This window comes from Salvia hispanica, chromosome 2 (genome assembly GCF_029641045.1).
Source record: "Salvia hispanica isolate PSC_SH4W2 chromosome 2, Shi_PSC_v1, whole genome shotgun sequence".
NCBI lineage: Eukaryota > Viridiplantae > Streptophyta > Magnoliopsida > Lamiales > Lamiaceae > Salvia > Salvia hispanica.
In genome coordinates, this window is record NC_142693.1 from 34,751,406 (window position 1) to 34,767,284 (window position 15,879).

The following is a 15,879-nucleotide window of genomic DNA, read 5'->3' on the forward strand; positions in this document are numbered from 1 at the left end:
AACAAGTTCTCGGTTTATGAATTTTTGTTTTGTGAGAATTCGAGTTCTATAAGTAGTTTTCGCTTAAGTGGACTGTTTTATCCTGATATCAGGTATTGCATGAAAGTTGTTCTTGAGGAGCATGTCGGCAACTGGATATGTATAGAATGCTCGGAGGCATCCTCATCGCAAGTTCGCAAAAGTGGTAAGCTAGGCGCACAGAGTAGAAAGTCATCAAATGAATCAAGGAAGACTAAATGCATAAGTGCCGAAGAAGTTATCGCGCTCTTAAAAACCTCTGGGCATAAAAGGGGAAGGGTAAATAAGCAATCAGCCATTAAACAAATCTGCTAGATTTCTCATATTATATCCAAATATCATAAATCTGATTATAATCAAACCGAAATTTAAATTTGGGTTGGTTTTTTTGATTTTCAGTTCGGTTAAATTTTTGTGGCAAAATTTGGTTTATCGGTGCGGTTTAGTGTGGATGTATGAAAACCGAAAAGCCATATTTATTTTTAATATTTTATCTACTATGCCTAAAAAACACTATTTGTGTTGATTTATATTAATAAATGTAATAATATTTAGATTTCATGGAATTGTTTGAATATGTTACTTACTCCCTCCGTCGCTGAAAGTTTGTTTCTTTTTTCCATTTCTGTCCGTCTCATAAAATTTGTCTCATTTCACTTTTTACTATTTTTAGTAGTGTAACTCATATTCCTCTAACTCGTTCCTACTCACATTTAATTATAAAACTAATACTCCCTCTGTCCCACTAGAAATGAAACGTTTTCCTTTTTGGGCCGTCCCACTAAAAATGAAACGTTTCTTAAAATAGAAATAACTTTATCTCTACTTTTCCCTCTCTCTTACTTTACTCTATCTTCTTTAACTCACAAAACAACACTACATAAAATCCCGTGTCGAAAAGCAAACATTTCATGTTTATTTGACGGGGGGAGTATATAAAAGTAGGACCCATATTCAACTCACTTTTTATTACATTTCTTAAAACCCGTGTCGGATCAAACTGGGACAATATTTGGGAGATGGAGGGAGTATTATATAAAATAATTTTTGGATTTTTTGTTTTTTGACATACTGCAATTTCGGTTTTCGAGTTTGATTTTTTGGATATATTTATCACTAACAGTATATTTAAGGATGCAAAAATCGAGACGCAATCACTTGTGTTGGAAAATTTTAAAAATTAACAATAACTCATGACACAAAAGAAAGCGTTCCATAATTAAGGACAAATTAAATTAAACTTTTATATTTTGGGACGCTTCCATTTACGCCCTCTAGTTTTAGTTATGACACTAACAAACAAGGAAGCTTTTTGATGCATTGGTTGTATACTTAGAAATATAAATTAGTGTTCTTAATTGCATTAAAAAATGTCATTAATGATTTGTTGTAGTGAATGCAATTTCTTCGGTTCAGACATCGTTTGATAGTCCGATTTTCGAATAATTTAGTTTGATTTTCATTTCACTGAATTCTGATGTTTCGTCTCAATCAAGTTGACCAAAAAGTTGAACTAAAAAGTGAATATTCACCAGCACAAATACTTCGGGTACCTTTCGGCCAGCCAGACCCTGACCTACCTTGTAAAGATCCTTAAAATGCAATTGCAACAATCAAACCTTAGAGCATCCGCAGCGCGGCTCGCCACCGGCTCGGTCTCATCCCGGCGAGACGGGACGGCGGCGAGACCGCGTTGCGAAGAGCATCTCGTCCCGACGAGACGGGACAACCCGCCGCGCGCGGAAGGGGCCGACCTCGAGCTGTCTCGCCGCGCTGGCGCTATGCGTGACGCCCACTCGCCGGCCCGCAAGTGGGCGTCGTAATTATGACGTCATATTTTTTTAAAAATTCGAAATTTCGAATTTTTTTTTTCAAACCGTCGAATTTTCAATTTTCTTTTTTAATATTCTATAAATACTCCCTTCCTCTTCCATTCTCCATTCTACACACAAACACTACACTCATCTATTCTTCTCTCAAATATCTTATCTCTTTTCTCTCCAATTTTTGAAAAAATGCCCAGCGATGGAAACTCTGGCGGCGGCGGCCGCGGCTCCGGGTTCGACTTGAACTCGTTTGGTTATTGGGCGAAGATGTACAACGTTTTGGGTACTCCCGGTTCGTCTCTGGGCACCCAAGGCTCGACGACTCCGCCGGTATACCAAACCCCACATTTGATGTGGATGCATACTATCGTCCCTCCCCCCAGAGGTACGGGCAATCGCCGGGATTGTCCCAAATTCCGGAGAATTTTCCGGATGAACGCACTTTGGAATACCAGCCGATAGGTGGAGGCTCCGCCAGGATCGACGACAATGCCGAGGAGGAAGAGGAGGAAGAGGACGACCACGAGGTTGTGGGGGACGGCGACCGTCATCCATACAGCCAAAAGGAGACGTTGGCTCTGTACGACGCTTGGATCACCGTCTCGTACGATCCTGTCGTCGGGAATCAACAAACCCACTTGTGTTTCTGGAAAAAAGTCACCGAAGTTTACAACGCACGAAGGCCGAAGAAGACCTTTGCCCACAACGTGAAGATGCTCCGCGGTCATTGGGATCGATGCGACAAAGATGTCAAAAAATTTTGCGCGATATACAGGGCAGAAGAGGCGAATTACCAAACCGGAGCCAGTGGAGCCGACATTCTGAGAGCGGCGTTGCGGGTCTTTAAAGACGACGTCGGTAAAGATTTCAAGCATGTCAATGTTTGGTCGCAAGTCCAACACCTTGAAAGGTGGGCTTGCGGTGTCCAATCGGGCGCGGGCCCGAAACGCACGAAGCACATGACGCGTGGCCACTACTCGTCTAGTGATGGCGGCGAAGGCAACACCTCACGTGAGGGCACGCCAACTGATGATGCATGGGGGTCTTCTTCCGGTTCACGACGTCGGCCGCAAGGGATCAAGGCGGCGAAGGCGGCTAGAGCGAGGGGGAGAGGGAGGGGGAGGGGCCGCGGCGAATCAAGCCAGGCGGGCTCGGGCTCGAACACCCTAATGTCCATGTACCTGGTCGCCACGATGACTGCCGCTTCAAAAATGAGTCATCCCCAATTTGAAGCCCATATGGACGGAATTGAGCATATGAAAGCTCAACTTGGTATTTGGTCTCGATCTAACTTGGGTGCACCGTCGACTTCGGGGGATGATTCGTCGGCGGAGTAGCTTTTATAATTTAATTTAGAGTATTTAAATTATGTATTTATAATATTTTTAGGATTTTAATTATGTACTATTTTTTTTTAATTTTTTTATGCCTTTAAATTGTAATTTTTATTTTATTTAATGAAGTGTGTTTTTATTAATTGAATTTGTTGGAATTAAATATAAAAAATAAAATTGAATGAATAGTTAAGAGATAAGATGGTTAAGAGATGAAAGGATGCATGTGTTGTGTCTTAGTTAAGAGATGGGCTGAAAAGTACAATGAGCCTATAAATAGTTAAGGAATGAGATGGTTAAGAAATGAATAAAAGATAGAGATGCAAATGGCCTTAGGCTTAGCAGTGAATTCATAGACAGACTAATTTTACAATGGTTAAGATGATCATTACAAAAAATGTAGGTTAAGATGGAATCTTGCAACTTTCTTGCAAATTGATTTGTTTAGTTACAGTAACAAAATAAATTACTAGTTGATTTCACGATATTGATTTAAAACTGTGATTTGAATAAAATTTTAGGCTTTTTAATTCAATAAAATAAAAATCTAATAAAATTACGCCAACAAAGAAATAGGGGAACGATTGGATTGGTTGATTGGATTGGTTGATTTAATTGGAATTGAATAGGGGGAAAGATTACAAATCGTTTCAGTTACAAGAATCATTCACTTTTTTCTGGGGAAAGAGGATTCTTCTTCTCTCTTCTCTCTTCTCTCTCACTCGCTCAAAATTCAAACTTGGCAGAGCTATATTTCTCATCACAACTGAGAAACAAAGAAAGAAAATAAAGGTTGAGGTGGAGAGATGGAGTCAAATGGTGAAATTGAGAGCTCATTGAGCAGAAGCAGCAGCGGCGGTGAAGATCGGCGGGTGGGTTTGATTTTTGATGAGCGAATGTGCAAACACTACGCTCCTGCTGAAGAGGATCACCCTGAATGCCCTGATCGGATTCTTGCCATCTGGAGCCTCCTCAATTCCTCTGGCCTCGCCAAAAGGTCCCTTCTTTTTACCCCAAAATCAATACTCTACTTTTTTACTTGTGCTTGGTCTCTATTTTCAGTTGGTTGCTGTCTTTTTCTAATTTGTGTTTACTTGTTGTGGAATTCGTACTAATCATGTAATTATGTATCAAAATTTTCTTGTTTGACTTTGATGCTCGTTCGTTACTAACATAGTAGTTTGTCAGATTGTTTTTTGCTACTTAAACTTTGTTGTTTTGTTGTTCTTGGAGTTTCTGATTATGGTCTCTAGAAAGATGGTTGTTTTAACTTGAAGAAATGATCAGAATTGTATTAATTGTACCTTTTGCAGATGCATTATTTTGAAGGCCAAGGATGTGGAGGATAATCATTTAGCGTTGGTTCACACGAAAAAACATATCAGTTTGATCAAGAGTATTAGTTCTGTAAACCCCGAGTCAAAGAGGTCAAGACTTGCTGCTAGGTTTAATTCCATATATTTCAGTGAAGGCTCAACTGAGGCTGCCTCTCTTGCTGCTGGCTCTGTCATAGAGGTATGGCCCTTGAGATTTTTGAGGCCGACACACGCTAATGCTCTATGTAATTTTCTGTGAAACACATGTTGAAAATGTAACAATCAGTTGGTTTTGGAAAAAGGGTATTTTCTGAATAAACATTCAGCATTGACAGTTCTAGGTTATTTAAACAGGATGATTCTGGAAGTAACAAGACAGATGTTATAATCAGGTGGTTTTGAAGTTTTATAAAAGCTTGATTTCCCTGGAAATCTCCATAAGTCTCTCTCGCTGATAATACTCCCTCTGCCTCACATTTACTTCTTTGCAAGAAAACTTGACAAGTTGACATTACCCTTGAGATTCTCCTATGAAGGAAATATGTTGTTACTTATGAGTTAATAGTTATGACTTATTAGCAGTGTAATCTATACTTATGAAGCATAATTTTATCATAACTTTTGAAAATTTTCATTCCAATACTCTCTCATTTTCTACTGTAGGCTGCAGAAAAGGTTGCTAAAGGGGAACTTGATTCAGCCTTCGCTATTGTGAGGCCTCCTGGTCATCATGCAGAGGAAGGTGAACCAATGGGCTTTTGCCTATATAACAATGTTGCTATTGCCACAAGTTATCTATTGAACGAAAGAGTAAGTATCAGTTTCAAGTCTTAATTAAGCTTGTTCATAGCATTGTACGTTTGCCATGCTTGTTATTGAACTTTGACTATTTTCGTACTGTAGAGAGATTTGGGGATCAACAAAATCCTTATAGTTGACTGGGATGTCCATCATGGAAATGGTACTCAAAAGATGTTCTACAAAGACCCTCGAGTACTTTTCTTCTCAGTGCATAGGTACATGAAAGTTTTCAGCTCAAGTTTTAATATTTTTTTTCTAGAGAAGAATGTGTGCAGCGATTGTAAGACAAACAAGCAAGGCGTTTTCTCATAAAGTAGGAGTGGTTTGTATATTATTGATGTTTCTAGAATATCATTGTGTCTGGAAGTCTTTATATGTTTAAAAATATATTCTTGATGGGAACATAAATCAGAAGTTTGAAAAACAATAAACATATAATGTTGCAATGGTTCAAGCGCTGTTGAGCTTTTCAAAACATTCCATTCAGTAAAGATTCCCCAGCCATAATCTGGTGTTGTTCTACCTGTATTGTTCTGTTGACTGCACTTAAAAATAGATTTGTATAAGTGCTTGTTTCTTATATCTTCTTACCTTGATTAAGTCGTCATTTATAAATGATAATAATCAAAATATACTCTTAGAATGTGGACTTTTTGCCTTTTTGGGTTATATATTGCCCCAATCTAACCAAGTTATGGAGTTTGCCTCTTATAGTATTTATTTCTCTATAACAGGAACCTGATTAAAGAAAGTCTTCCAATTTCCAAATCAATAAGTGTGATATTGGCTTTTAATACTATTTGTGATATTGTTTCTTCCCATGATGGAGGATTTTATTGATTTTTTATTGCCTCTATTAGATACGATTCTGGGACATTCTATCCATCTGGTCATGATGGCTCATATATCATGACTGGGGAAGATTCAGGCGCAGGTCACAACATTAATGTTCCCTGGGAGCATGGCCGGTGTGGAGATGCGGACTACCTTGCTGTCTGGGACAACATATTGATTCCTGTTGCCAAGGAATTCAATCCTGACATGATAATTGTCTCTGCCGGGTTTGATGCAGGTTAGCTGATTATCTAGTGAACATAGTAGCTGATCCTTATGCATATCTTAATATGCTTCTTGTCTTTTATAATTCATCGTTTTGAGTATCTGTACTTCAATTCTTTGTTTATGCATCGATGTTGTGTAGTTTTGTGAATTTTCATGTTTACCCCATTTATTAAATAAAGGCTTATTTATGAATTAGTTTTTGTGGTGAATTTGAACAGCCATAGGGGATCCACTGGGGGGCTGTCGTATTACTCCACATGGATACTCAATTATGCTAGACAAGGTTAGTACTTGAAACAGTTAATAATTTTCTGCTGTCTCATTTCTTTTCTGTTATTACATAGGTGTGCTCAGTATCTCTTATCTCTTCATCGTGCCTAGCCATCTATTCAGATATTAGTATCATTTTTATCTAAATACTTTATTGCATATGATGCTTGATGTAGTTGATGGAGTTTGCTGGGGGAAAGATTGTTATGGCACTCGAAGGAGGATATAATCTGAACTCAATAGCAACTTCGGCCCGGGCATGTGTTGATGTATTGCTTCACGGCAAGGCACCTAATGTTGTGTCAGAGGCTTACCCTTTTGCTTCTACATGGCGTGTGATACAAGAGGTAACACTTACATACCAAAGCTTTCAACTAGTTGAATTAACGTACTTAATGTGACTTCATGATATGATTTGTCAGTAACTCGGTTTCTCTCTGGTTAGGTACGCCGAGAATTAAGCACATATTGGTCAGTACTTGGTGGAGAATTACCTGAAAAGAAGATAAGTAAAACAACTCAAATTGCGGTAAGAATTTATTATCCTCATGTATTTCTAAATCGTCTACTTCTTTTGGTGGTGACATGATGCATAGACAGTACACTGTCCTGATAAACTCTCAAATTCCAGATCTTGAGCTCTGATTCTGAAGACGAGACTGAAGACATTGTTCTCGCCGTACCAGAAAAAGTCCCGACTATTGAGGATGTCATACAACCTTTATCTAACCTGAAAATCGACTTAGATAGTCAAGGTAACAAGAACATTATATTCTTACAAATAAAAAAAGTTGTGTGGCGTTTCATAGATCATGATGTAGTTGGGCTGAATGAAGTGTTGACTAAATGTAAATGATATAGATCAAGCTAGTGATCTCCATTATCTCTTGAGATAAATTTGAGATTATTTTCATTATTATGGAGATTGTTGAAAATTACTTTAAATGTTGAGGATTTGTTTCCTTGTTTACTTGCATGTTGATTTACATTCCTAGAATAGAGTTCGTAGAAGTCCTATAAATATCTCATCTTTATATGAGCTAGATATCTCTGAAAAGAAAGTGTTTTAGGAAGGTATCAACCGTAGGCCTCTTTTAGGATTATTAGGCATCTTCGAAGGACTTTCTTGACCCTCTCTGGAGGATTGTTCTTCTTTTAAGTTTTAAATTTAAGTTCTTGTCTTTTGTTTTCCCTTTGTTCTCTTTATCTTGCGTTGAACTGCCTTTACTCCTATCAGTAGATCAGGAAGCGAATATGAAACCTTCATGGAGATCAGAGCTTTCAAAAGTTGACGTATGGTATGCAACCTATGGATCAAACATGAAAATGTCGAGGTTTCGCTGCTATATTGAAGGTGGACAGGTAAAGACTTGACTTCAACATTGTCTGCACCTGTGTTCAAAAAATTGAAATTGTAGGAAACAAATTATTACTCTACTTTATATCCCAACCTTACGAACGCTCCTTATTTACCAAAAACCACATCGTTTCTTGATTTTGGGACCCTTGTTATACCCTTTATCCACGAACTATTTTCCTAAAACGTGTGCCGGTCAAACGGTATATAATCTTTATGATCGAGGGAGTATAGCTTAGTAGTTTCATGTACTCACATGCTCGTTTTTGTAATCCATGTGTTCCAGATAGAAGGAATGATAAGGGCATGTGTGGGTTCAATGGACAAAAGCAAGCCCAAAGGGATCATTTGGAAAACTTTCCCTCATCGCTTGTTCTTTGCACGAGAGCGTACAGCCACCTGGGGTCCAGGAGGTGTTGCTTTCCTCCACCCCAATAGTAATGCGCAGGAGAAAACTCACTTGTGCCTCTACAAAATTACGTATGCCTTTTCCTATTGGCACATGATTTTAAGATCTTCCAATCATCATCTATCTCTATCGAAGTTGTTTCCCTGATGCTATTCCTTTGCATTAGGCTGGAGCAATTCAATGACGTGCTGTTTCAGGAGAACGGTTTAAACCCGGAAACGAGTCATCCTTTGTTTGATTCAGCCGCTTTACAGACTATTCAAACTGAAAAATCCATCTCGGTGGAGCTTGTGCAGGTACTTTTTGGTCACATTGTAAGCTACACCAAAACCAATGTCTTAAACATCATTAACCTATGCTATTTTTTTGTCCGCGCATGAAAAAATTGGAGTGATATATTTTTTATTAGTGATTACATTTTGGCTCAATGCAGAAGGGTTGGTACCATAACGTTGTTTACTTAGGAAACGAGGGAGATATTCCCGTTCTCACAATGACGTAAGTTTACATCCCCATATCCGTGTATTATATCACGAGCTCATAATAGCGCACTCTGATCTTGCCTTGTTCGCCTGAGTGCAGCTGCGGTCTCTCTGACGTGGACAATTTCATATCTGGCAAGTTCCCGATCAATCCACCATGCAAGGAGTACGCTAATACCTTGATCACAGGGCTCGTTGAAGGGGAGCAGCTATCGGAAGAGGAAGCCTCCGCCTACATAAAGGAAGCATCTTCCAAACCTCTGTGAACCCCTCATCTGTGCATATCATTGAATTCTTGGCTAGATTTTATGTGGTTTTTGGCATTTCTTGTGCAGTTATAGTGATTTGGCTAAGTTATTGGAATTGCCATGAGTAGGCTTGTAGTGATTGCTTTAGATCATGGCAGTTGTGATTTTAGGTTAAGCTTTGCTTTGTTAGGCCAACCTTTTCTGTTGCTGATTGCTATGGTAAAACATACTACTAATTCATTACAATATTATTATTCTTAGTATATTATTGTTAATATTTCGAGTAAGGATGCTAATGTAGTAATGTTACATTGGAGAAATGGAGATAGAAACAGATGGGCTTGTAAATGGAGAAAAGCCCAATGGATTGGTCCAATATGCTGAAGTGGGTCTTTCTATATGAGCCCAGACACTCGCCAGTCTAAACTCCAAAAAAAATCTAGTGATTAATTAATCACTAATTACAATTAGGGAAAACCGATGAATAAATTATGATTTTTTTTTATTGTGGGATACTTGATAACATATTCATATTTAATTTTTTCGACCGATTTTTAAAGCTGCAGGATGGACTAGATTTTGACCAATTTCAAGGTTTTTTTTTTCCGGCAATTTGCACTTAATGATCAATTCAACTAATGTATAGTTAACTTTTAATTAGCACTTATCAATTTACAATTAGTTTATCAAATTACATTCTATTTATGATTGGTTTTCCGGCTTGGTGCGGCTGTTCACATTATAGATCTTGAAAATCTAATATTGTCACAAAGAAAATCAATATTTGTTACTTTTATTTGTAGAATCCCCGAGTCTAATGAATATTGTCTACTTTAATAGGCGAAGAAAAAGCGAAAAATGTGGTAAAAGAAGCAACCTTTAATTTATAATAATACCCCATTTACCTAAACCCAAGGTAAGGTGCAACCAAACATGCCATAATTGTTTGGGCAGCATATAAAGCTTGATTTGTAAGTTCAAACTCTTTAAAAAGTGGTCCATTGCAGGAAAGATTGTTCACAAGTTTTGATTTGATTTGACCAAACCCCACCATCAATTTAGTTTGTCTTGAAAGTTTTAAATTAATCATGAAATAAAATTATGCTATCTAAATAGATCTAATTATGATTTTTAGATATTAGTAAAATTGAATCTTAATAGCGTTTAGAATCTTATCAATCACACAACAATTGAGAAAGAGAAACAAAACAAAAAATGACATGAGTGCCATGTCCAAATCTAATTTTATTTACTAAAAATACACTTACTAAAACTTAAATTACTAATCAGCGACTCATTAAAATATTTAGGTCAATTAACTATTTTAAATTTTAATTGACCTAAACTGAGTCTCACATTACATTATTTATTTTATTCATAACACACTTAATTACTAATTCATTAAACCCCATACCGAAAGCACATGCGACATAGTATTAAATAATCGGAATTTGCTTCCTCCCAACTTCGTATGGTACAACAGAATATTAAAATAATTTTACAACTTACAACAAAGAAAATTATTAAAATGGAAAGAAAACATTTGAAAAGGACACGTAGACATTCGATCAGAGAAATGAATGGTAATATGTTAAAACATATTAAATGATTATACAAATGCCCAGTCGATCACTTCGAATGGAGGCAATCTCATAAAGTAACATAAATATTCATCATAATTTTAGTCCTTTTATGTTGCTACTTTGAATGTATTAACAATATCCTTACTAATTAACACTATATTATTTTTAGTATCCTATCAAAATAAATTAAGAATTAATTTGCTGTTGATTAAAAGATAAAAGGTTGATATCTTTGCTGAAACTCTTTAATTTGCCATTTTGATGAAAGTCCGTGCATTAACTTGTTAAATAAACTATTTTTATATTTTAATTAGTAATGATTAAGTGATTAGCTATTGGTCGAGGGTTTCATTATTAGGGGCAATGGTTATGAAATTTTAGTTACTAATTATTGTCAATAAGCATCAATTAATCTTGTATTGAGTGAGGTGAACAATTTGTTTTTTATTACTTGTGATTTACATTAGCTTTCCCTATCATGTTTCTGTTGTTGGACAAATCAACCTTTCCCTATTTAGAAGCTTGATTAATCACTACCTTTCTGTAATGTTATTGTTTTAATTAATTAGATAATCATCATCAGACACCAAATTATATTTTATTAATTAAAAATCTCACACATATATATGTTTCCAGAATTTATATCTTTTCAATAAACCTTTCATTCTTCATTGATTAAGGTAGTTTACTTATTACTTCAAGAAAATATTAAGTAAGCGTGAGGCAAAAGCTGAATATTTCGTAATACTATGTGATTATTTATTACTATAACTTAGCTTCTATAAAAATTTCAATGATTATTAAACATTTTGAGAGTCAAAATTTAATATATTAAAATATTTAATTCGTTACATATATACTTTATTTAGTAATTAAGTTTCACAATATTAATTTATAGTTTCGACAGCTCTTTTCCACTTTCAATGAAATGCACATAATATCATAATTGTTACATACTTTTATTCTATCTTTTAAGTTGCATAATTGCTATTGTTGATTTACATGGAAATGTGAGTTAACGTGTTTTTACCTGCAAGTCTTGTCCTTTTTTATGTCCTGTTATGACAAATAGGGCAATTGTGAATCGAGAAACAAAAGAACGTAAGAGCATCCGCAATGGTCGGCTAGCGACCGGCTAGCCGATTCGTCGCGCTAGCCGATCGGCTAGCCGAACCATTGCAATCGGTCAGCGCGAAATCGGCGAGCGCATCGGCGTGGGCTGGCCGATCGCTCGTCGCTAGCCGATCCGCTGGCCGATCGGCTAGCCGCCATTGCAGAGGCCCGATCGGCTAGCGATCGGCCAGCGGTGTTTTCCGATTTTTTTTTTTTTTTTAAAACCTATATAAACACGATTTTCGTTTCATTTTCATTTGCACCACTTGTTTTAACGAGTTTTCTCTCTCTCTAACTTTCTGTACAAGAGCATTATCGAGCGATGGATCACAACAACGAGTCCAGCCCAGCGACGAGTGGATCTCAGACTCCCACGGTACCTGTGGGATCTGGATGGGGGCAGATGGGCCCGGGGTTTAACATCCCTTGGAATCAGATGATGGGGATGATGGCTGGTGCGCCGGGGGGTATGCCTGGTGGGATGCCGGGGGGTATGCCGTGGGGGATGACGGGCGGGCAGGGGAGCGGCGGGCAGTCAGCGCCCGGGTGGGGGGGTATGCCCCAGATGCAGCAGCAGATGATGCTGCAGCAGATGATGGGGATGATGTGGCAGGGCGGGGGGCAGGGGGGGTGCAGCAGGGTATGTATCCCGGGATGCAGGGGAGATTGCAGGGGCAGGGGTCACCGGGAGGGGACCCGGTATATCGGCCCTCTCTTGATTTTTTGACGGCTTCGTCTCACACTTCGACCCCAGCGGAGACGCAGTTCACTGGCGATGACCTTCTGTCGTTGCATGATATGGGGATCGATCTCGATGATCCGGATACTCCCGTTCCGGCGAGGCGGGCTGCGCCGAAGAAGAAGACGCGGGGGAAGGCGAAGGCGGTCGGCGAGTCATCGCAGCCCGCTGTTGACCACACCCCGACCCGGAGGAAGTGGACGGAGGATGAGTACGTCGGGGTGGCCAGGGGGTGGTTGGAGGTGTGCGACGACCCGCTGGTTGCGAACAACCAGCGGGTCGTCAACATGTGGGCGAAGATCAGAGCTGCCTATAGGAGGCACTGCCCGCAGGGGAAGGACTTCAGCAACGAGGAGGTCCGGAAGGGGTGGGAGCGCACCAGGGCCGCGGTGGGCCGTTTTGCGAACTTGTACGCCAACGCCCTCCGTCAGCTCAAGAGTGGGCAGAACGAGGAGGACGCCCGGAGGATAGCCGCGAGTCAGTTCCCCGTGGAGGGGAAGTATAAGGAGTTCACCTTCTGGGAGTGCTTCTTGTTGCTGAAGGACTCCGAGAAGTTCCGGGCGGGGTGCGACGCTGGGTGGCCGAAGAAGCAGCGACTGAACTATAGCGGCGACTACAGCGGCAGCAGCGGCGGATCCCACGACCTCCCCCCGGATGTCGAGGAGTTTCCGTCTCCTCCTTCATTTACAGGTCGCGCCCGCCCGATTGGACAGAAGCGGGCGCAGCGAGCTGCGAGGGGCGGATCCCCCCTATCGCCCCGCGAGGTCCAGTCCTCCGCCCTCCCACCCGCCCCACTCGAGTACACTCTCCATTCGCGTAACCATACGCGGGATCAGATGTACAAGGTCGTACAAGAGTGGAGGGCCGCCACAGACCCCACGGAGAAGATGTTTCTTCAGGAGATGCTCGAGAGCATGCGTGCCGATTTAGCCGCCGCGAGGGCACGGCTTACGGGTTCCGACGTGGGCTCAGATACCGCGGGTGGCGGCAGCGGCAGCGGGGGCGGCGACGGCGACGGAGACGGCGACGAGGAGTAGAGAGCGGCGGGGCCCGTGTGTTGAAGCCCTTTTTTTTAGAAAAGAATCATGTATTTTTTTTTAAAAAATATTTGTACTTTTTTTTTAATGGAATGGATTATTTTTCCCGTATATGTGTCGTAAATTTAATTCCGTATTTTAGTAATTTTAATTCCGTAAATGTAGTATATTTTGAATTATTTTTATTGCGGCTGGCCTATGGCTGGCCTAAATCTGATGTGGCAGGTGGTTTTTTGAGTGTTGCTGACGTGGCAGGGGAGAGAATGGCTGGCCTATGGCTGGCCTATGGCTGGCCTATTACCCATTGCGGATGCTCTAAATAGACACAGAATTTACGTGGTTCACCAACGTCGTGTTGGCTACGTCCACGGGCAAAAACAGAGAACAAATTGTATTATGACTGCAGTTTTCAGATACAGATTATGTGCTCTACTCCCATATATATAGGCACACATTAGACAGATTGGGCCTAGGAAACATAATCCTATCCCAATTAGGAAACCTAATCCTATACAAATTCAAGGCATACTAACAAATCTCCACATTGACTTGAATTCTCCCTTGCAGACGCATCATCATAGCACCAGACGAACAAACTTCTCCATTCTTGCCTCAGATTTGCCCTCCACGGGCAACTAACAGCTCATGACATTAAGCAAGTCCAAACAATGTTGGAACTTGCTCTGCGGGACTGACTTGGTGAACATATCAGCAGGATTATCAGCAGTACCTACTTTCTTCACCTCAATTCTCTTCTCATATCTTAGAAAATGATACCTCACATCAATATGCTTAGTCCTTTCATGATGGACTTGATCCTTGGCTAAACAAATAGCGCTCTGACTGTCACAGAACACAACAGCTTGATCTTGATGTAAACCAAGATCACCAACTAGCCCTTGCAACCATAGTCCCTCTTTAGCAGCTTCTGACAATGCCATATACTCTGCTTCCGTAGAAGACAAAGTAACTGCAGCCTGCAAAGTTGCTTTCCAACTAACAACAGAACCACTAAGAGTGAAAACATAACCGGTCATAGATCTTCTACTATCGACATCTCCAGCGTAGTTAGCATTAGAATAACCAGTCACTAAACAGTGAGTATCACCTCCATAAATGAGACCAACATCAGACTTACCTCTCAAGTAACGAAAAATCCTCTTCACAGCCTGCCGGTGCTCATTTCCAGGATTTCCCATAAACCTGCTAACAACGCTGACAGCATGCGCTATATCTGGCCTAGTACAGACCATGGCGTACATCAAACTCCCTACTGCATTAGAGTACGAGACTCGAGACATGTACTCCTCCTCAACTTCGGAGTTCGGTGCAAGATCAGATGACAAATGAATGTTTGTGGCACTTGGAGTATCAATAGCTTTAGATGCAGACATGCCAAATCTTGACAAAATTTTCTCAATGTAGCTCTTCTGTGACAGAGAAAGGTTTTTCTTTTCTCTCTCTCTAGAAATCTCCATGCCCAGAATTTTCTTCGCAACACCCAAATCCTTCATATCAAACTCAGCACTAAGCTGAGCTTTCAACTTCTGTACTTCAGACTTCGACTTCGCAGCTATGAGCATATCATCCACATATAGAACAAGATAGACCATAGAACCATCGTCAGCTTTGTTGTGATAGACACAACAATCATACGGACTCCTGCTGAATCCCAGCTTGATCATGTAACTGTCAAACCTCTTATACCACTGCCTCGGAGACTGCTTTAGTCCATACAAGGACTTCTTCAACTTGCACACATAATCCTCCTTGCCCGGAACCACAAATCCCTCTGGCTGAGTCATGTAGATATCCTCCTCAAGCAATCCGTGTAGGAAAGTCGTCTTCACATCTAGGTGCTCAAGCTCCAAATCATAATGTGCAACTATCGCAAGTAACACTCTGATGGAAGTGTGTCTGACCACTGGTGAGAATATCTCATTATAGTCAACCCCCTCCTTTTGCGTGAACCCTCTTGCAACTAGACGAGCCTTGTATCTAATGCCCTCATCTGGTGTAGTGCCTTCCTTCTTCTTGAAAATCCATTTGCAAGTAACAATCTTTCTCCCCTTAGGCCGTGGAACCAATTCCCAAGCAGGTTCTTCAAAAGTGATTCTATCTCTTCTTGCATTGCAGCGAGCCACTTGGCACGCTCACTACCTGAAACAACTTCCTTGTAGGTAGGTGGTTCATCTGCCGAAGGCTCATCTTCGACCTCATTGGCAACCTGCAATGCATATGCCATCATATCCTCAAAACCATACCTCAACGGAGGCTTCACATT

At 40.2% G+C, this 15,879-nt stretch overlaps 1 protein-coding gene across 2 annotated transcripts; it reads left to right on the top strand.

Annotated features, from left to right (window-relative positions):
* The first annotated feature begins 3,807 nt into the window (after positions 1-3,807).
* On the top strand, positions 3,808-9,398 carry HDA05 (histone deacetylase 5). Of its 2 annotated transcripts, none has more exons than XM_048101119.2 (14): positions 3,808-4,175; positions 4,492-4,693; positions 5,158-5,304; positions 5,398-5,510; positions 6,156-6,367; positions 6,576-6,640; positions 6,804-6,974; positions 7,073-7,156; positions 7,259-7,382; positions 7,865-7,989; positions 8,271-8,464; positions 8,560-8,689; positions 8,827-8,891; positions 8,976-9,398. In XM_048101119.2, the coding sequence occupies exons 1-14, from the start codon at positions 3,985-3,987 to the stop codon at positions 9,139-9,141; spliced, it is 1,989 nt and encodes a 662-aa protein (XP_047957076.1). In that variant the 5' UTR covers positions 3,808-3,984; the 3' UTR covers positions 9,142-9,398. The 2 variants fall into 2 exon arrangements, with proteins under 2 accessions (XP_047957076.1, XP_047957077.1); XM_048101120.2 differs by having other exon boundaries at positions 7,868-7,989.
* The last annotated feature ends 6,481 nt before the right edge of the window (positions 9,399-15,879 follow it).